Source organism: Felis catus, chromosome D2 (assembly GCF_018350175.1).
Source record: "Felis catus isolate Fca126 chromosome D2, F.catus_Fca126_mat1.0, whole genome shotgun sequence".
NCBI lineage: Eukaryota > Metazoa > Chordata > Mammalia > Carnivora > Felidae > Felis > Felis catus.
Window position 1 is genome coordinate 12,022,965 of NC_058378.1, and position 21,168 is coordinate 12,044,132.

At 50.5% G+C, this 21,168-nt stretch overlaps 1 protein-coding gene across 4 annotated transcripts in view; it reads right to left on the reverse strand.

The window, feature by feature from the left end:
- MTR (5-methyltetrahydrofolate-homocysteine methyltransferase) overlaps window positions 1–21,168 on the reverse strand; it is a 131,620-nt gene that overhangs the window by 22,889 nt on the left and 87,563 nt on the right. For 3 of the 4 annotated variants that reach the window (XM_045039904.1, XM_045039903.1, XM_045039902.1), the window contains 8 exons: window positions 18,002–18,100; window positions 16,861–16,936; window positions 13,985–14,140; window positions 12,527–12,723; window positions 9,566–9,766; window positions 8,812–9,004; window positions 7,420–7,532; window positions 6,891–6,973 (listed from right to left, as the gene is read on the reverse strand). In XM_045039904.1, coding sequence (XP_044895839.1) covers window positions 6,891–6,973; window positions 7,420–7,532; window positions 8,812–9,004; window positions 9,566–9,766; window positions 12,527–12,723; window positions 13,985–14,140; window positions 16,861–16,936; window positions 18,002–18,100 — 1,118 coding nt within the window. Of the gene's footprint in view, window positions 1–2,426; window positions 6,974–7,419; window positions 7,533–8,811; window positions 9,005–9,565; window positions 9,767–12,526; window positions 12,724–13,984; window positions 14,141–16,860; window positions 16,937–18,001; window positions 18,101–21,168 lie in introns of those variants that run through there. The other variant, XM_003993893.6, reaches the window with a different exon arrangement.

Here is a 21,168-nt window from a genome sequence, read left to right on the forward strand (position 1 = left end):
TGGGGACATAGATTATTCTGTCACCATGACAGCAGTGGGAAATACGCACGGTGCTACTGCAGGAAGGAAGAGGGGTCATGTAGCTTTGCAGCAGGGAGGGTTGAAAGCTTTCCTGAAGCCCATGGATGGAGTGGGGCGGGGGGGGGCAGTTATGTCAGGGAGAGGAGACCACGTAAGAAGATACCTCCTACCGGGCATGCAGGAGATGATTATTGAAAGTGTGTAAGGAGCTTGGACATATCCTTGGCGAGGGGGACATATTGATCTGGGGAACAGGGCCAGGTGGGCATAAAGGTTCCGAGAGCTCATGGTAACAGCCGTTCGAGTCCAGGATACCCTCTTGGTGTTCTGAGTCCAGAGGAGAAATAAGAATCTTAGCCTGGGCAGGGGAGGAGAGAGGGACTGAGAGGTATTTAGTGGGTAAAATCATCAGGGTACGGCAACCAACTGGATGTGAAGGTTCAGAAAAAGAGAGGGCAGGGACAACTCCCAGGTTTGAAATGTGGGGGGCTGTGAGATGGAAGTCTCTCTGGACTTAGGTTCAAAGATAGGTATTTTCTTACTTCTGCACTATCTATAACCCTCTTAATTTGTATTTTCCCCTTGGCATGAAAGCCCTTTTCTATATTAAAATACTATCTCCATTCTTTCTTTTGCTCCAATCTAGTTTTTTGTTTCAAGTTTTTATTTAAATTCCAGTTAGTTAATATATAGTGTAATATTAGTTCAAGAGTAGAATTCAGTGATTCATCCCTTAAATATGACACCCAGTACTCATCCCAGTAAGTGTCCTCCTTAATGTCCATCCCCCATTTGGCCCATCCCCCCACCCAAGGCCCCTCAGTTTATTCTGTGTAGTTAAGAGTGTCTTTTATGGTTTGCCTTTTTTGCCCCTATGTTCACTGGTTCCTTTCTTAAATTCCACATCAGTGAAATCATATGGTAATTCACCTTTCTCTGACTTATTTTGCTTAGCATAATATACTCTAGCTCCATCCATGTCGTTGCAAATGGCAAGATTTCATTATACACATCTTCTTTATCTACTCATCAGTCAATGGAAATCTGGGCTCTTTCCACAATTTGACTACTGTTAATAAGGCTGCATAAACGTCGGGGTGCATGTGTCCCTTTGAAATAATATTTTTGTATCCTTTGGGTAAACACCTAGTACTGCAATTGCTGGATCATAGGTAATCCTTTTTTTTAACTTTTTGCGGAACCTCCATACTGTTTTCCAGAGTGGCTGCACCAGTTTGCATTCTCACCAACAGTGCAAGAGGGTTCCCCTTTTTCCACATCCTTGCCAAACCTGTTGTTTCTTGTGTTGTTAATTTTAGCCATTCTGACAGGTGTGAGGTGGTATCTCATCATGGTTTTGATCTGTACTTTCCTGATGATGGGTGATGTTCAGCATCTTTTCATGTGTCTGTTAGCCATCTGTAGGTCTTCTTTGGAAAAATGTCTATGCATGTCTTCTACCCATTTCTTAGCTGGATTATTTGTTTTTTGGGTGTTGAGTTTCAACAAGTGGTGCTGGGAAAACTGGAGAGCAACATGCAGAAGAATGAAACTGGATCACTTTCTCACACCATATGCAAAAATTAATCCAAAATGGATGAAAGACCTAAATGTGAGGCAGGAAACCATCAAAAGCCTAGAGGAGAACACAGCAGCAACCTCTTTGACCTCGGCCGGAGCAACTTCTTTAGTAAGAAGTATGTCTCCTGAGGTATGTGGGGGAAAAAAAAAAAAGCAAAACAAACTACTGGGACTTCATCAAAATAAAAAGCATCTGCAAAGCAAAGGAAACAATCAACAAAACTAAAAGGCAGCCTATGGAATGGAAGAAGATATTTGCAAATGACATCTCTGATAAAGGGTTAGTATCTAAAATCTATAAACAACTTATCAAACTCAACACCCAATGTTCTTTAAATAACAGAGAGCTTCCTCACCTCCCATTCAATCATCAACCCAACACAGTCCCCCAATGGTCCCTGCAGCCCCTAAAATGCCACAGCTGTGCCTGTGGCTCCTGGTCCTGGAGTCCAGCCCTATCTCGGGTTCCTCACATTCTCCACAAGCTGCCCGTCCACGATTGCAGCCTGAACTCCACCTCCATACCAAAGCCTCCCAATCCTAAGGCCAGTCTTCCTAAATTCCAAAGGCACGCATCCAAGTGCCTGTGTTCAATGTCAAATTTGTTTCCCCCGCCCTCCATCCTGTGCCACAGCAAATGATGCTGCCGTGCACTTGTTCACCAAAGCCCGCCTTGGGAAGCCAAGCTGGCCCTTGTCCCACGGCACCACTGCGTGCACATAAACCCCCTCCGCCCCTGCCTCTGCATGGCTGTTCACTCTGGCCGAAAGGTCCTTCCTTTCTGAAAAAACAGCTTTAACAAATACACAGTATTATGTAAAAAGTCACCATTCCAGATTTTTATTATTTTGTCTTTATTATTTTATAATACACTTAATACATGCATTAAATACATTTCACAAATATAAAACTGTTACATTATAAAGAATATCACAAACAGCCATCGACTACCATACAACCCAAGAACCAGAATCTGACTAACAACCTGCATCCAGCGATGTGTCCCTCTGAGATCTGCTCGGCTTCCCTCTCTCAGGGTTAATTACTCTGCTGAATTTTGTTTTTTCTTCATTTACAACACAGTTTTACTGTTTACATGTGCTTAGACAATACACTCTTTGGTTTTGCTTGGTTTTGAGCTCAATAAAAATAGCATCATAGCATATATGGTCTCCTGGAGCTTGCTTTTTTTTTTTGGTAATATTTCCTGAGATTCACTCTGATTGTCAGGTACAGCTGCAGTTCACCCGTTTTTACTACTGAACAATACCCTTTAGCGTGACTATACCTAGTTTACTTAACCATTCTCCTACAGACAGATGGACATTTTGGTGTTTTTGGTTATTGACCACCACAAAGGTGTTACTATGAACACTCTTGCACACACCTCCTGGGACAGGTAAGAGTTTGTTGGATCTCCAAGGGGCAGTCCGAGCCATAAGCCAGATCCTAGGGCATGCAAGGGTTCAACTCTGGGAGGCAGAGGTGTTCACGCGCTCACACCATGCGAGCTCTCACAGAACTTCTCTGGCACCCGGTCCTGTCAAGCTCAAGTTCTGCAAATGTTATGGATGCAAAATAGGATCTTGCTGTGGTCTTAATTCGTACTTCCCTGATCTCCATTGCTGTGGAACATCCTTCTACTTATTTATAAGCCATGTGTACTTCCTCTTCTGTGAAATGCCTTTTCCGTCTAATTTTCTGTTGGGTTTGTTTCTTAAATAGGCACCCTCCATATATTCTGCTTGCTAATCCTTTGTCAATTAATTGTATTATAAACACTTCTAGTCAGGACTTGTCTTTTCCCTACTTTAAGTGGTTTATCAGCTTAACCTAAGTCTTTATTTTAAAAAGTTGATACAATCATCTTCTCTTTTATGATTAGCCCTTTATGTCTCAGGGGATTCTTTCCTGCCCTAAGGTTTGCTCGTGTAAACGCTATTTTTTTTTTTTTTTTGTATTTAAGACCTTAATATATTTGGAATTGGTTGTTAGACAACACATGAGGCAGAAATCAAATTTCGCTCTTTCCATACGGTAGGCACAGCTCTGCGCCACAGATGGAGTCATCCTGCCCGTCTCTTATGCGCCCAGCCACCACCGCCTTGTCTCGAAAGTCAACACGCACAAGGGTTATTTTCCAGGCTCCGTATTTCACGGCACTGCTCAGCATGCCCATCTCGGCACCACGTACGACAAAACTCACTACCTCGTAAACTCTGCTTCCCGTTTAGAAGCATCCAGTCATTCTGAGTGCTTTGCTTTTTCCACATAAATTTAAATATCTGCCTGTCCCATGTGACAAAACCGCTACTGTAATTTCTGTTGGAAATGGCATTGAACCTATAGACCAATCTGGAGAGATGTGATACCTATACCGCATTAATATTCCTGTTCACAAACAAAGACGGCTCTTCACTTGTTCCTACCTTGCGTCTTCACCTTTATCCCACAGGTCCCAGATCAGGTCTTCGTCTAAGCATCGCCTTCCCGAGATCTCTCTACCACCATCCCCACTAAAGTAGGCTCGGTGTCTTTTGTGTGCTAACTTTTCAGATACCTGCTACAGTCTAAGCCAAACGCGATATGGGCTGAGTGTGAGGGCTCTTGCTGGAGCGACAGCACTATTGTTCATGACTGAATCTCACCATTTGTGAGGAGGTGAGACACTCTGGGTCTGAGGTGTCTGTATGCCCTCCTGGAAGGGGCTGTGGGATGTATGCTGTGCTCCGCAGGACAAGCTTAGATGGAGACACTGAGTCTGTGAGATCGTCCACTGAAACTATACCGGCAAAGAAGGTCGCTGAGGACTGGCCCTTGAGGACACCAGGGTTTAAATGGGCAGAGGAAGAAAAACTAGGCAAATGGCTGAGAAGTGATCAGAGACACAGAAGGAGAATCAGAGAGTGGTGTCAAGGGGGAAAGCAGGGAAAGGAGGGTGTTGCAGGAAGTGGTCTGTACTGTTCAAGCCCAGAGGGATGAGAATCACTGGGAAGGCCACTGGGTCTGACCCGAGAGGTCACTGATGCCAGGAGAGGCAGGTAAAAACCTAACCTCACTGGATTCAGGAGAGAAGCGGGGAGAAGGCGGGAGACACCATATGTCGAACGCATACCAGAGAGAACCAGAAAGAAGGCGGATGACTCTCTATGTGAAGTCAACCATAAATGTAGACAGGATGTCGGAGAATATCTCAAAGGAGGAAGTGGGGTTTCATAAACCTGCTCTCAACCACCACCTGACAAACCAGACTCCTCAGTGCAGCGGAGAGAGGGGAAGATTCCAAGCAAGGGCCTCTTTAGAGGGAAAAATAAGGTGGGATCCTCAGTGAAATGACGACGCCCACAGATGGTGACAAGAGGTTCTGGACATGCAGGCACTGACACGGAAAAGACCCCGCATTCAGAACGGCCACCTCCCTGCCTTCGAAGTCGCCTGACATTTATGCAGGGAGGGGTTTTCAACTTGTAGTTTATATTCTTTCACGAACCTACAGGCACTCAAACTCGCACCAATTGTTTCTGTCTCTAGGAAAAAAGGCATCCGTCATGGGATTATATAAACAGTACATTTAAGGAAGCCATTCTAAGGGCAGTCGGTTAAGCGTCTTTCAGCTTGGGTCACGCTCTTGGCCTTGCTCGCTCACACTCGCTCACCCTCTCTCTCTCGAAATAAATAAATAAACTTAACAACAACAACAACAACAACAACAACAACAAAGGAAGCCATTCTACCACATAACCAGCTGAGGGAAGAGATGGCAAATATCAAATGAAATCAGGAGACTTAACAACTGTAACTCTGACAAAATACACTCAACTACCCGGAGGAGGTCTTCTTTCTCACAGAAGAATGTACCAAGAATGACACACCTGCTATGGAACCGAAAGTAAGTCCTCCAGCTAAGTGCCTGGGGAAACTGAGTCCCATGCTCACTCAAGAGACCAAGTGCACGTAAAGTCCATGGCTGTTTTTACCTCGTGGGCCCGGGACAGCTGACAGGGGGGCGGCTCTGTGCGTCCGCGTGTGCACGCTGCACATGCGCGGGGGTCTGGTTTCCTACGGTTCCCCCTTCACCTCCAAGGTCCTTGAATGCACTTCTGACGGAGCTGCTTTGGGAAGCGGGGCCGGCTCACCCCCCGAGAGCGAGGGAGGTGGCCGTCACACAGAAAATGGGTACCAAGGTTCACGGGACCCGGGAGGCAGGCTCTCTGTCCCAGCCGCAGTGTAAACGGGGTTCTAATCCCAGAAAGGGCCTCTCGTGCAGTCAGCACCGCCATCACCACCCGCACTCCCCAGTGTCTTTCCACCTCCGTCAATCTGCCACCCTTTCCAGGAGGACTCACTGCGTGCCGAGCTCGGGGCACTACCCCCTGAACCCTACAGAGGCTACCGTTCAGCAAGCAGCCCTGGGAGGCCAGGTCTACACTGCAGGAACCTGCAGCTGGGTTAGTGCAGACAGACTGAGTGGGATCACAATGCTCTTCACCCATCCAACTCCACCCAGGACGTGTCGGCCAGGAAGACTGCTCCGCTCCAGAAAACAGCTCTGAGATGTTATGACCCTCAGCAGCCCCGCTCTCTCCCTATCTCCTCTTCCCCCTCGGGGCAAGGGAATGAGGAATTAGAAGACGGAAATGGTAGGAGAACCCACTGTATTTGGCCACACAGGGGCAAACGGCTAGTCAACGGCCTCCTGCCAAGGGGACTCTGCACCCACGTAATCACGACTTTCGAAGATGGGGTCTTCCTGATAGAGCACAGGGTCGCACTCCGTTCCCTGTCAGTTCATCGCTGCACCCTTCTAGATTAAAACACCCCACTTCACACAGCGTGATTTTGCCCCGGGGTCACATTCTTCTATACATTTCTCTATTCAGCTAAGCTTCAGGCTCTTTTCTAAGAGAGCAAGAGAAAGAAAAAAATAAGAGGCCTTCTCAACCCAAAGTAAAAATGAAACAAGCAAACTGCCTTGCTTTGAAATGCAAAAGACCTCTATCTCCAGCTTATCCTTGTCCCTGAAAGACCAGGGACACCACCGGCGACACCCGGCTTACTGCTCCTCAGTCAAGGTTTCCGGAAAAGACCCTGGTTTCCCAAGGACACAGGAAGGCCCTGATCCTCCACACGGTCCCACCAGTCAATCTTCCGAACCCTGAGGCAGAGCAAATGTCACAGGTCAGAGACCTGAGACCCGCTTGTCTGTTGCTACTGTTGTTTTTAAAGGCACTCTAGATTGTATTTCCGTGAGGATCAAGTGCAAAAAAGGATTTTTAAATAGAAGTTACTCTGTATCGTATCCCAAGATGGGTCCCAGCCATTTCTCAACGTCAGCCACAGACATGTTCTTCCTCAAAGCATAATCCTCAATCTGCAAAAGATTAAAAGCAGCGTATCAAACCACAACGATAAGACCTTCTGAAGTGAAGTTTCCAGGGGATTTGCCAAGAAACATTAAATGCCTTCCATTTCTTGTCTTAATAGCAATCTCCGGAGTCCAACGGGGATGGAGATCTATCTGTTCACCGAGTCGCCTTATTCTCTGGGCAGAAAACAACATGCAGTGCGTATGTGGTGCTTGGAGGCTGGCTGGACTGTGGGTATGAGTGCTGGGCGTGGGGGTGTCTATGTGTATGTGGGAGGGCGAGAATCGGGGTAATGGGCTGAAACAATTTAAGACGTTGACTGGAGTAAATTTCGTCGCGCTTTCTCCCCTTAGTATTCTCGTTCCCACGTGAAATAAAACCAGTTCCACGGTTCCATTTAAAACAGGACCGGCATCTAGGGAAGCCATACACAATGGAACAGCTAACTCACCTGGTCCTTGGAAATTTTCCCCACTGCAAAGTATTTGGACTTCAAATTGGAGAAGTAGAGGCCAGATACGGCTGAAGCAGGTGTCATCGCTAAAGATTCTGTTAACCTGATGCCTAGAGAGAGCAACGTGGGAAACACGGTCACTGCCTCAGTGCCCTGCACGAGCTATCAGCCATTCTTGCTGAACACGTGAATGGAAGTGAGCTCATGCCTTCCAGGGGGACACATGACACAGCATGAAAGATGTGGCAATTCCTGCCAAGTGGATGTACCCCCCCCCCCATCAATCTTCCAGGATCGACTACAGAGGCCTCTGTCTGCTCCTCCACCTGGGCTCCCAGACGAGGAGCCCCAACCCCGCAAGGAAAGCTCCATCTGAACCCCAGGCTCCTGGACAGCCACACGCTGAGAATGAGCCCACGGCAGGACTCAGAAGAGATGCTTCCTAGGAGCTGGGAACTCCAGGGGAACACCAGGGCTGTCCACGTCCTCTAAGCCATGCATCTCACGGATGGGGAACAGAGCGGCAGAGGGGAAATGCTCTGCCAGAGATCAGCGGGTAGCTGATGGCAGGGAAGGACTCAAATCCATATGTTATGGCTCCGGGAGTCCATGCCATTCCTGCCAACCCACATCCAAATGCCTCCGTCCCTCACCTAAACCTACGCTCCTGTCACTTCATCGGCACTGATGGCATGCTTCTGATTACTGATTAATTCCACTGAAACTGTGAATTGTGTCAATAAAGAGTGAAAGCCAAGAGAGGAAAGAGCTGAGCGGTGGGTTGGGCCTGATGCAAGACCAGTGTCCAGAGACACAGTCTGTGAGCGATGGGAGGAGCAGGAGGAGGTGGTATGGACTATGCTACTAAAGGTCACAAAGGTCGCTACTGGAGATAACAACAGTGACAGTCCTGTGACAGGAAACAGGGCAGGAGGGATGCGGGGGGAGTATGACGAGCTAAATTCTCTGTCCTCGGTGGAGAGAAAGCAACTGAAAGTGATCGACCTTAAGATGGGGGAGCGGGGCGCCTGGGTGGCTCAGTCGATTGAGTGTCTGACTTCAGCTCAGGTCATAATCTCGTAATTCATGGGTTTGGGCCCCATGCTGGGCTCTGTGCTGACAGCCTGGAGCCTGCTACGGATTCTGTGTCTCCATTCTCTCTGTCCCTCCCCAACTTGTTCTCTCTCTCTCTGTCTTTCAAAAATAAATAAACATTAAAAAAATGTTTAAAGACTGTGGCATAATGATATGTACGTAAAATACTATGACACACAGCTGGAAGTGAGAAAGGACGGGGTTCTGTGTTTCCAGATTTGTGCGTCATGGGGGTGACCGCACACCCGTGTCCTTGGCGGGGAGGGACGGCGCTCGCCAGCTCCAGGCACGTACCCGTGCAGCGCTCCACGTCAGCCAGTTTCCACATGGTGAGCTTCTCGGTGTGGTCGGGCTGGCTGGGGTAGCCAGGAGCCGGGCGGATGCCCTCGTAGCGCAGCCTGCGCAGGTCGGCGGCGTCCAGCTGCTCGTGGCTGTGGTAGGCCCACAGCTCCCGGCGGACCCTCTCGTGGAGCTCCTCCGCAAAGGCCTGCAGCCAGGGAGAGGCGTGCTTGGGCGGAGGCGGGGGACCCCCACGACGGTGCCCCCCGGTGCCCCCTCCCCCTCCCCCCACCCCCTGCACCGCCACCAGGACGGAGCCGGCAAGAGCAGACAGGCTGGGCTCTCGGCTCGCCTGTCGTTTCACTGGCTGCTCTGTGGCCGGCCTTGGCCTCAGCCTGGGCTCTGACGTATCATATTCAACGGTCCAAGGACTCCAGGCCCTTGAACTGAAACACTTCCCTGATGGTCTACAGCAGACAGGGGCCACGAGGAGAAGCCAGTTACTGCTTCCAGGTCCTCCGCTGTCAGCCTCGGGAAGAGGAGGGGACCTCTGCATGGCTCAGGTGACCCCACCACGCACAGGAAGATGGGGAAGCCACAGAGGATGCCAACGTGACAGCGAGGGGCCCTGACACAGGAAGCGGTTTTGAATCTTTCAGGCTCCTCGGGAGAGACAAGAACCGCAGCAAAGAGGTCACAGGTCCGAGGACGGCTACAAACGACGGCACGGAACTGGGGCTCCCCACTCCGCCCAGCGCTGTGGCGCTACCTCAGCCAGCCGGTCTCCCAGGGCCTTGACCATGATGCTGCTGTAGTCGTCACACTCCCGCTCATAGGCCCTGCTCAGCTCCTCCACCCCGAAGCAGGCAACGGCGAACAGGCCCAGGTAGTCGCGGACGCCCGAGTGCAGCGGCGCGATGAAGTCCGAGAGGCAGTAATAGGGGTCTGCGCTGGCGGCGTCCTTCTCGGCCTGAAAAGCAACCAGCGGCCAGATGGGTGATTAGCACGGGACAGCAGTCTGGTCTCTGCAGATGGCCCTAAGCTTCAAACAGGGGTGTCTGTCTTGTTCACGGTTACACCCCCAGCACTTAGAACAGGGCATGATACAAAGTGAGTATTCGACAAATAGTTGTTGAATAAACAAATGAAATTAGATTTTGAAAAAGCACAAGACAGGACATGACATACGGTCAAGAAACCACTGAATCTGCTCACTCACACGTGGACCAAACATTTCCCGAATGCCTCCAGGCACCGTGCTAGAAACTGGAACCTCAAGCATTCATATCAGAAAAAATTTCCCCACAAGTGTTTCCAATTCCAGATCAACACTAGACCCTGAAGCGGCATCCAAAAGGGACCCACCAAATGCACAAGCCTCTACTTCACGTTGACGGACGCAGCTCGACAAGCTCCCGGCCACCAGCCAAGGGCCACGTACCGCTCACCGTGGCAGCGGCTCAGGAGATGGACGAGGACGCACCTGGGCCAGCCTGGAACCAAACTGAGCACTGAGCCGGACCGGCTTCTGAGAGTCTCGCCTCTCACCCCACTGACAAATCAGGTCTCAAACACATTTCACAATCCACAAATACTTACGGAGAAGGTAAACAATGAAACTGCTATTTACTGAGTGCTGCTCACTACACTCCTGGCTGGTGCTTTACAGGAATTCACTGATTTAAGGCTGTCAACAACCGTGTGAAGGAAATATGTGATGCCACCAGCTCCATTTCACAGCCAGGAAGCTGAGGCAGACAGAGCGTGACCGGTAGCCCAGGGTCAGATGGCGGCAGGTGCGGGGTCCGGCACCGCACTGTATACCCCTGACTGCCGTAGGGCACAGGACCAGTCAGGGACTCGGTGGGCGGCACCAGAAGCTACAGGGCTCACTTGCTTGCTGGCCCTGGAAACAAGCACAGCTTCACCGACACTGGGCGGGAAGTGGTTAAACGGTTGCCGGCCAGAAGGTGTTTGATAACAGCCTGTGGAAATGTCACCAAGCCGGGGACGGGGACGGCTATGTGGGGAGAAGTGGCTTTCCAGCTGTACATTCTCTGCTAACAAAAGCCAGAGGGAGACACAAAGCTTCCCGGCCCCACAAGGGGAGACAGGTCATAGAGCCCCACAGCACTTAAGAAGAGACAGCTACCAGAGCCACTGAGACAGAAGACTCCCAGAGCAGCCAGAATCTTTCGGAGCACTGGAAGAAAGAGCTATCGGAATGGGTACTAAATGCACATTGAGAAGTCATTACACTAAACGCCCTGACACATCCTGCCTGGTTAGGACATGAATGGTTGGACGTAACAAGAGATCAGAGGACGCAGGACCTGAAGGATGAGAAACTGGGTGGAGGCCTTCGAGCCTAATCACACCCGAGAAAGCCAAGCGACCAGCTCCCTAGCGAGCAGGGGCGGGAACGTGGAGCCTGCTGCCTTGTGGCCTATGGTGTCAGCACCCTGTGCACACAGGAATGGTACAGCTGCCTTTGGTGAGCCTATCGTGGCATCATTTCACATCCCGAGTTTAAGAAGCCCTTCAGATGCAGTGACCGTTAAAACACTATCGTTATGAAACACATTGCGGTGATGATTAAAAGCAGTAACACTGCTCTGCTTCTGAATGACCCGAAACGGTAGTGACACAGGGTAATTCACCGCAACCCTTTGTTAACGACCCTGGTGCATCCTGGTTCCAATTCTGGATGGGGACAACTGTATTTTGTAGCAGCTACGGGACACGCACAGGACGTCTGTACTGTCACAGGGTGAGCATGAGAGGCGGCAGTGCCGAGGGAAGCCAGGGCGCACAGGCCGGGTTCACGCTCTGGATGCTAAGCACTTAGCTCCATCCCATCGGCCTCCGTTCCTGCCCCTGCAGGATGGAGATGTGGACTGCCCGCAGCAAGGCCGTGCGGGGATGCGGACTGCTCACAGCAAGGTGGGTGCGGGGGGACACGGACTGCCCACAGGAAGGCAGGGGGGGATGCGGACTGCCCACAGCAAGGCAGGTGGGGGGCACGTGAACTGTCCACAGCAAGGCACGTGGTGGGGGGGGGGGGGACACAAACTGCTCACAGCAGGGCAGGAAGGGGGACGCAGACTGCCCACAGCAAGGCAGGGGGAGGACGCGGACTGCCCACAGCAGGGCAGAGGGGGGATGCGGACTGCCCGCAGCAAGGCAGGTGGGGGGGTGACACGAACTGCCCACAGCAGGGCAGGCAGGGGTCGCAGACTGCCCGCAGCAAGGCGGGGGGGGGGGGGGGGGATGCGGACTGCCCACAGCAAGACCATGTGGATGTGAAACACGATGGTCCGTCCAGCACCTCTAGAGCACCTGGCACCGCCCAGACATGCAGCAAATGTTCGTCCCCACCCGTCTTCCCCTTCAGAAAGGGAGCCCCCAGCCTGTTTTAAATAACACGCATGCCTGCAAACCCAGGTTTTGGAACAAGATGTGTGTCTGTGTGTGACGACCGAGGCAACGGCTGTGTTTCTCACCCATGAGTCCCGCCGGTGCCCGAGGGGCCAGCCTCTCCACCCACACTGGCTGCTTCTCTCCATCGTCCTCACAAACGCCTTGGCCTCGGGCCTGGCATGGTCATTTGGGGGGGAGCTGGGGCAGCCCTGTCATTTGCACAAAGCTCAGACTTATTTAATTCTTATTTACGCTTTTTCAGTGCTTCCACCAAAGCAGCAGCAGCGGGGTGGTCAGTGCGGCTCCGTACCTGCTGCCTGAGCCCGTGGAAGGTGGCGATGGGCTCTGCAGCCTGGGGCTCCGCACCCTCCGCGTACAGGTGGATGTCGTCTCCCACGCTCTGCGCTGGCCAGAACCCAATCACGCCCCTGGCTCGGAGCTTCTTTTGACCAATCAGCGCCGTCAGCATGGTTTGGGCATCATCATAGACTTTTCTGGCCTCTTCACCTATTAGGAAAACACCGTTAAGAATTCACCTAAAAGTGCCAATGATCATCAGCGAAAACCACTTCTTTCTAAAGCCACCACCCCTCCTGAGCCATCGTCTCTGGTCACCCTCCTTTCCCCTCAAATACTGCACTGCTGCCTGTGAGGATCAAGACTTAAGGGGAGCGGCGGGGGGCTGGTGGCTCCTGCTGACCACATGCCCCGCCTGTCTCCCCAGCACAAACCACTGACATGCCTCCAGGCGGCAAGAGGCAGAGAGCCTAACGTGTGGCTCCCAGCACAGTCGCCAGACAGGGCAGCCCAGACCCTTCCTCGCCGACCTTGCTCGTGTGCCCACCACCCCACTGACCTCCCAGGGGCCTCTGGGGATGTGGGACAGGTTGCAGAGGCAAGTGTGGCCCAGGCCCTCTTAAGTGGCTTCAGCACCACACACGGGCAGCCCCAGCTCAGGGGCCTCCCACAGGTTGTCCCCCGTACAGTGGGGACTGCCCTGACCCCACACTTCCAGGAGGCCACCTGCCACCTTGCTCTCAACGGGCTCTTTCCTGATCCTTTGACTGGCTTGGCACCGTGAACCCAGGCCTTTGGGGGCAGGTTCTAGGGGTGGGGCTACAACTCCACTCACCCCCACTTCTCTTGCTGATCGCCCCAAATCCCCTCCCCTGACCAGTGCTCCAGGCGCAAGGGACTCCTGGCATTTCCCCAAATGGGCACCTGTGACTGTGCCTTTCCGTCCTGTCTCCTCTGCCTGGGATGTCCTCTTCTCCGGTGCTGTCTCACATCCCCAGTCCCAGCCTCAGTAACTCCCATGTGCTCTTCCAAAAGCAGTTCAAACACCACCTCCCCCAGGAAGCTTCCCCTGACCTCTCAGTCTGAAGTCTGTCTCATCTTGGGTCCACAGAAGCCCTGGGCTCAGCCCCACGGCAGGAGCTCGGCATGCCATGTGGGAACCACCCATTGCCGTCGGCTATGCCAGCTACTGGCCACATCCCAGAAGGCAGGGGTGTGTTTATTCCCGGGGCCCAACAAAGAGCCTGGCTTATTAAAGAAGAGATCAATGAAATGCCAACTACAGTCCATAAAGACCCATATAGCAGCTTCAAGCCACCGAAGAGGTAAACAACACCCCACACGTTAGACCACAACGAGAAACCATCTCCCACAGCATCTGAACTCTCGGCTCTCCACCTGTTCTCCCCTTCAAAGTCCCAACACTGTGTCTCGAGTATCAGTGCAGAAAGGAAGGGTCTGCTGAACGAACCTACAGTTTTGTCCTTAAATATCTTGGGAAAGTTCCGATTCGGGTACTTGCCACGAAGCTGCCAGACATCAAAGAAAGGCTTCCAGTCGATGTAGGCCACCAGCTTCCACAGATCGTAGTCTTCAAAGACCCGAGTCCCAAGAAATGTGGGCTTCACTGTAAAAGTGAAGTAGTGATGTCACACGGATGCCGCAGCCTGCGGCTAAGCGCCTAACGCGCACGGCAGGGGTCTGTGCCATGCCCCCTGGGCCAGCTCTGTACTGCTCTGGGGGCCCCACGCTCTCTCTCCCCGCAGTCACCCACAGGAGCTGCTTTACAAGGAGGGGAACTGTAAATTTTGCAGTAAATCTTAAATAAAACTACCCTTTCCAGACAGCTGTCTACACCGGCCCTTAAAAATTCTTCCCTCTGTCCTTTGGTCAAAGAGAAAAGACTTGGGTTTCTCTTCACTTGTACAGATGGAGACAATACTAAAGTAAATGCCACTGTAGAGAGACACATAAGGTAAACCACTTACCAGAGGTGTGAAAACAAGAATCAGCAATCTCTACTTCCCACTGATACATATGTATATGGGCAAAGTATAAGGACATGCACAGAAACAAGGCATCAAATTCAGGATTGTACAGGGGAGGGAGGGGCACACAAGCAGCTTCAACCACTTATGTACTGGTTTTTTTAATGTTTATTTTTGAGAAATAGAGAGCACACGAGCAAGGGAGAGGCAGAGAGAGAAGGAGACAGAGGATCGAAGCAGGCTCCGCACGGTCAGTGCAGAGCCCCACGTGGGGCTCGAACCCATGAACCGTGAGACCATGACCTGAGCTGAAATCAACAGTTGACACTTAACCAACTGAGCCGCCCAGGCGCCCCGGCATTGCTTTGTTTTTAAAATGGGCACCAGGTTATTTCTGAGGTGGCTGGCGGTATTCGTGGATGTTCGACATATTGTGCTTCACACCCCATGAGTGTAAAACAGGACCCGAGTTAAATAATGATGAGGAATGAAGAAGAGCAGCACGCCGGCACCCTGCCTGCAGCGGGGTCAGCGGGGTCGGGCCGGAGTCGGAAGTGATGCCCACACACGAGCTTCCTGGCCCTCAGTTTCCTGGTCTGTAAATAGGGTCAGAGAACTTACACCATCCTGCCCATCTCAGGTGCTTGGGACCGAAGTCCCAAGAGCACTTTTGTCTCGTCAGATACTAAGAGGCGGACGTGAGGCAGGAGTACGGGAAAAGCGCGAGCTGCTGCTGAGTCTTGCCTGGAAATCGCTATCTTTTCACACATGTTCGCAGTAGCTCTTTCTCATTTGTTCCTGGTCGTGTTTTTACTATTGAGAATAATCACTTCTTCATCATATTCCAGTATGTTGCTTCGTTTGACAGATAAAAGAAACTACAGATTTCCTCCTGATGAATGTCTCCTCTTGCCTAGAAAGGCAGGGAGAAATGCCCTGTCACAGTCACTGAGGGATGTCAGTCTTGAATTTCCCCGCCAACGACCTTGACAGAACCCTTCTGTCTCCCTTTCCTGACTTCCTGCAACTAGTCTAAGACTGGGGTGTCCTCAAAAACATTTCTGAGGGCTGTACGTCAGCGCCTCGATCTTCTCAAGCAGCAGGTCCAGAGCCTCGCAGAGGCCCCGCACTGGGGACAAGTGGCCGTTCGACTGCTGCCTGGCACCGTGGGCCTTCAGAGGAATGTCCCCACTGAACTGTGTCTGGATGTTTGACTTGGTTAAAATGGACTTCCCTTATGAGACTTTTCTAATTTCACAGTGAAAGGTAAAGAGAAAATAATAGACTAGTTATTTACATTTTTCGAAGGTTTATCTTTTCTTATCCTTACAACCTTTCACAGGGTGACTCCTTCTTACACATCAGAAGAGGTCGAACATGGATGCAGGATGCTCAAGGTCAGTGATTTGCAGCCGGGAGGCAAACTGGGGTGAGAACCAGGCCTCCTGACTCCTGACGTGGCATTCCTCCTACTAAACCACAGCGGGCTCAGCAGGACTGAAATCAGAACCGAGCTCACCTACATTTCCAATTTAATGCTCTCAAGTCAGCCAAGGAGGCGCGGAGCACAGATGTTGTGAGCAAGGAGAGCGGATCTGAGGTATTACCTTGGAGATAGCGATTCAATGAATACAACCCCTGTTCACCCTGTCTGGGCTGTGCGTGTGTATCTCATGCCTCTCTGAGCGTGTCAAACATCCTGCGTATTTTACTCCCTCGTGAACACCTCTATCAGGCAAGAGAGCTGGCTAGAAATAAGGGGAAAAAAAAAAAACAAATAAAAGAGAAAGAGGGAAGCATTCAGAGAGGGAATGGGAGAGAGCAAACAAGAAACAGGAGCTCCAGCTTTGCCGGAATGTTCTAAAGGTCTGTTCAGTGTGAGGGCATCTTCAATCTCAGAACTACACATCGGCCCTGGGGCCTGGCCTGTGACCCAGGCCACTCAGTGACTATACCACCCAGAACCTGCGTCAGGCTTGGGGGGCGGGGAGGGGGGGTGGAAATTGAGCACAACACAGAGGAGGGAGTGTGGGTTAGAAGGGGCAGACCAGGGATAGAACCCAATAACCTTTCGGGCTCTTACCCGAAATTCGGGGTTTTCACATTTAAGCGGGGATAACAGCACATTCACTACGGGGTTGTGTCAAGCACTCAGACGCACCAAGCGGTCTCAGGACATAGTTTGGTCCTCCATAAATGGTACCTGTTTCCTTTCATTTTCAATCATCAATGTCCTTCATCACCATTATGAGACACGATAAAGCATCTCCAGCTGCCTGATTCCCAGACAGCTAAATGCAAACGTCTCTCCAGTCACATTATCACCCACAGCCTTTCTCCAACTGACAGTCAAACAGACCTGGAGGAGCCTCCGACAGCCAGTCCATATGGAAACCGTTTTTTCTAGCCTGACTTAAGGTTAAGTATCTTCTCTCCTATGAAAAAAGAGAAGTTATTTAGTCAGAGACTCTTACTTTTTCAGCTGCTACTATGAAAGTATGTCTGAAAAGCTAGTACATGAGTTTTATTTAAAAAAGGAAAAGGGAAAAAAAAAAAACCCCACAAATGCTTTCATTAATGAAATTCATATCCTGAAAAGTTCTTCCTTTTCCACCCAATGTGAGGGCTTCACATCAGCACCAGAACAATGGAGAGTAAAGATTCAATAAATATCCATTAAATATTGATAGGTGGATACAAAGCTGACCCGTGCCCTTCTCAGAGCGGTGTCCTGCCGGTGCTTCTAGAATACCTGAGGCCAGGCTTATCTGGCCTGCCGTTGACCGCCCCCTGGACCAGAGGGCAAAACTAAGAAATTTTCAACTGTGAGCAAACCTAAGAGGCGGAACGCCAGCCACAGTATCTTGGGCTGGTCACCATCTCACAAACACCTCTTTTCTTCCTGCTGTTTGTTGTCTCATTTCGCTTGCCTCGCCACCCCCCAAATGCCGCCCTCTACGCACAAGGCCCAACAGGCAGATGAACCAGGAAGCAATATTCCAGTGACTTCTAAAGAGTGATTATGCCTCCTTTCCAAGGAACCCCTGAAGCTTATCTAGAGAAGGGCAGTTGTTGAGACACTGCTCCGCACAATCCGTGCTGGGCAGTCAGGGAGAGAGGCGGACAACGGTCCCCTCTAATGTCATTTTCTTCCATTATTTCAAGAACAAGGATCCGTGGGAGTCATTTTCTAGACGCTGCTTCAGTTCCCGTTCTCCCGCCGCGTATGTTTTATTCATTCTCATAGCTCTGCTGTCTAGCACAGCACCTAACACCTACTGTGTACCCAATAAATGTTTGGTGGAATAAATGAAATTAATTTTAGTATAACCCCAAGTTATCAGGAACTTAGACACCAGAGAATTCTGATCTGAACATGAAAACAAGGCTTCTCTAAAATGATGCTAAACCTGTTGCCCTCCTTTAAACAATGAAGTCACATTTTAAAAAAAAATGCAGGATCGGTTTAATACCCAAACTAGCAGGTATTTGTCACTTACCCTGAGAGACTCGTAATGGTCCTGTCTGATCTCTTCATATTCTTCCAAGATCTCCTCAAAATATTCATCCTTGAGATTCTCATCTAATAGCTGAGAGCACTGAAAACGCAAGATCAAAGTTCAAGAACCACAGAAGAGCAAAAGGAGATAAATAAAATATGGACAACACTGGTCAGTGCTGGCGAAACCTCCTTCAGGAAGCTTCCCTTGTCAACGTCATCCCCTCTCCCTTCACCAGCTTCGTGAATTCCTGCCGGGGTGTGCAGTTAAGAGCTGCCTCGGAGGACCTAGGATGTCCAAATCTCACACGTTCGAAAGAAAGCCCTTCATGGTTCCTGAGAGATAAGCTCTAAGCCCTTGAAATGTCCTGCCTGATGAGACACTTCGTCTACATGGAGCCCTGGGCCACCCTGGATGATCTATGCTAACTAACAACGTGACTAGGGACGAAGGGGGGCCCCTTGTTCATGTTGTATCCATCTGACCTCTGGAGTAACTAAGGCTCTGGTTACTAAGGTCAGTCAGGTCATTAAAGCACTCCTACGTGACTGACTCCCAACAGAAGCCCTGGACACTAAGGCTCAAGAGAGCCTCCCTGGTTGGCAATGCCCCCTGTACACTCATCACTGGTGGAAGAATTAAGCACTGGCCACGTGACTCCACTAGAGGGGGACACCAGGAAGCTGGTGCCTGGTCCTGCTTGGATTCCACCCTTTACATCCTTTGCTGACTCGTGGCCATCCGCCATGATTATAACAGTGCTTCTGAGTTCTGTGAGTCCTTTGGCAAATCACTGAAGGGGAGCGTGGTCTTGGGGACCCACACAGTACACTAGCTAGGCGCCTCTCTTCAGTGTTTCAAAGATACCCGGTTCATGTCTTCATCACTGCATTTACCTCAGGCTTTTAGTACCTGTTTATGTACCTCCTTGCCTCACTAGAGGACAAACCCTTTGAGGGCAGGGCTGCGCCTTAACCACTCCGTGTCCCTGGTTTCTAGTTCTGTGCCTGGCACGTGCAGGGCGCCTCCTCACTAAACGCTTGCTGAAGGAATGAGGCTAATCTTCACAGTCAACTATGACTGGCTAAGAAAAGAACAGAAACCCGTCATCTGACAAATACGAGGCTACTCGGTACACTGTAAAGCTAGGATCTGCGAAATATTATTTGTGACCAGCATTATCAAGTTGGTGGAAGTAGAGCCAAAACCAAAGCTCAAAAACGAGAAATGGCTGCTCCTGATCACGATCACTTCACAACGAGGCACCGCCCCACCCCTGTGCCTCCAGCTGGACTTCTGCCACCCCCCCCCACGCCCCCCCCGCCACACACACACATACACACGAGGGCAGGGAAGCCGAGAACCACGACGTGAAACTGAGCAAGGCAGGCCGGACGATGGCTCAAGGGCCCACTGGCTTTAAGTGTCTATGATTCTAGGTGACTTTTCTAAGCATCTCTACCAGCAATCCGATCCCCGAAGAGTTAGTACAAAGCCAGACCACTTTCTTAAGGAACCTAATCAGAAAAGACCCTTGCGGTGAGCCTAAAAACAGGCTCCTGAATGGTGTTCACACCACAGGGTACCTCCCAGCCTTACATTAATCTCGGCTCAACGGAGTCCCCGTTTAGGAAAACCAGCAGAGCTCAATGAAAACAGCAAAGGGATGCCTCCTCCACAGCTCCCCAAAGTACATGCAACCAGTGTCTTAAAATATTGTTTAAAATATTGCATTCTGCTAGGTTTTAGACTCTGAGAAGGCAAAAGCTTGCTTTTCTAAGCATCCAAAGAACTTAACCATACGCTGCCACAGCGACTATTGGGAAGACGGAACACACCCTGGGGGGCCCCCCGTTCCCAGAGCCAAAGTGACAAGCCAGTCCCTCCATGCCCAGTCTGACTTGCTTGATGGAAACAAGTCCGTGGTCAATTATACAGGCTAATCTTCATGATCTTTCCACCATAAAACCACGGCCCAGTCACGCATCTTCATGCCAACCATTTGAACACAGCACAGCTTCTCTCTTCCTCCTTTTATTCTTTGTTCTTGGTGACCATAGCAGTGAATGAGAGGGAATAAGTTGAAAATATATTTTATAATTTAGAAAGAACTAAATACTGGCACCTCGTTTATTTAAAAGGAAAGAAGGGGCACCTGGGTGGCTCAATCGGTTGAGCGTCTGACTTTGGCTCAGGTCATGATTTCACGGTGTGTGGGTTCAAGCCCCACATCGGGTTCACTGCTGCACAGCCCGCTTCAGATCCTCGGCCCCCCTCTCTCTGCCCCTCCCCCGCTTGCACTCTCTCAAAAATAAATTAAAAAAAAAAAAAAAAAAAAAAAGAAGAAAGGAAAGAAAGCAGGGGCATCCTGAGGTCTAAAGCTCCAACTACCAGGTCATTGCCATGTTTGGGACTCTTTCAAACACCTGCGCCAGTGACCCAGAGCACAGGCCGCTGGCATGCGTCTCTCAGCCGAGCCCGAAGACACGGAACCAACAGTCGGCCTAAACAAACTGTACCACTGATCCTGAAAAGCGTCACTAGCAAAAACCCAAACAACTTACTGTTGGACTTATGTCTGAGTAATTTCAGAAGGTGGCCACTTCTCTGGACCCAAGAAGCACTAACCACTGCTGGAGGTCCAGCTGGACGGACCCAAAAGGAGCACCAGTGCCCGTGATCATCTTCTGGCTCTCAGCTCGCCCTTACTGCTTAGCTCTTCTAGACGGCAAAGGAGGGAACTCAAAATGGAATCCAGAGGCTGGTTCCTCCCAGCCAAAGTCCTCCCCTGATGCAATGCTAGCACCATGTACTTGAAGAGGGCCAAGGGCCTGGTCTCCATATGAGAAATGTTCAGTCATTCATTAGCATTTGAAAATAGCAACTAGCCTTAAAAAGAGGTCCACTGGTTAGTCAACTATGAACTCCATACAAGCTCCTTATGAAGCACAATTCAAATATAAAATACAAAAACTGTCCTGAAACTAACTTGGAGACACCTACTTTATTTACACATTAGTTTACGTCAAGAGTAAATAAAAATGTGATTTTATGATTCCAGTCTGATTTAACCGTATCTTTTTTTTTTCTTTTTTGAGAGAGAGAAAGTGCAAGCAGAGGAGGGGCAGGGGGAAGGAGGGGAGAGAGAAAGCAAGAGAGTGAGAGAG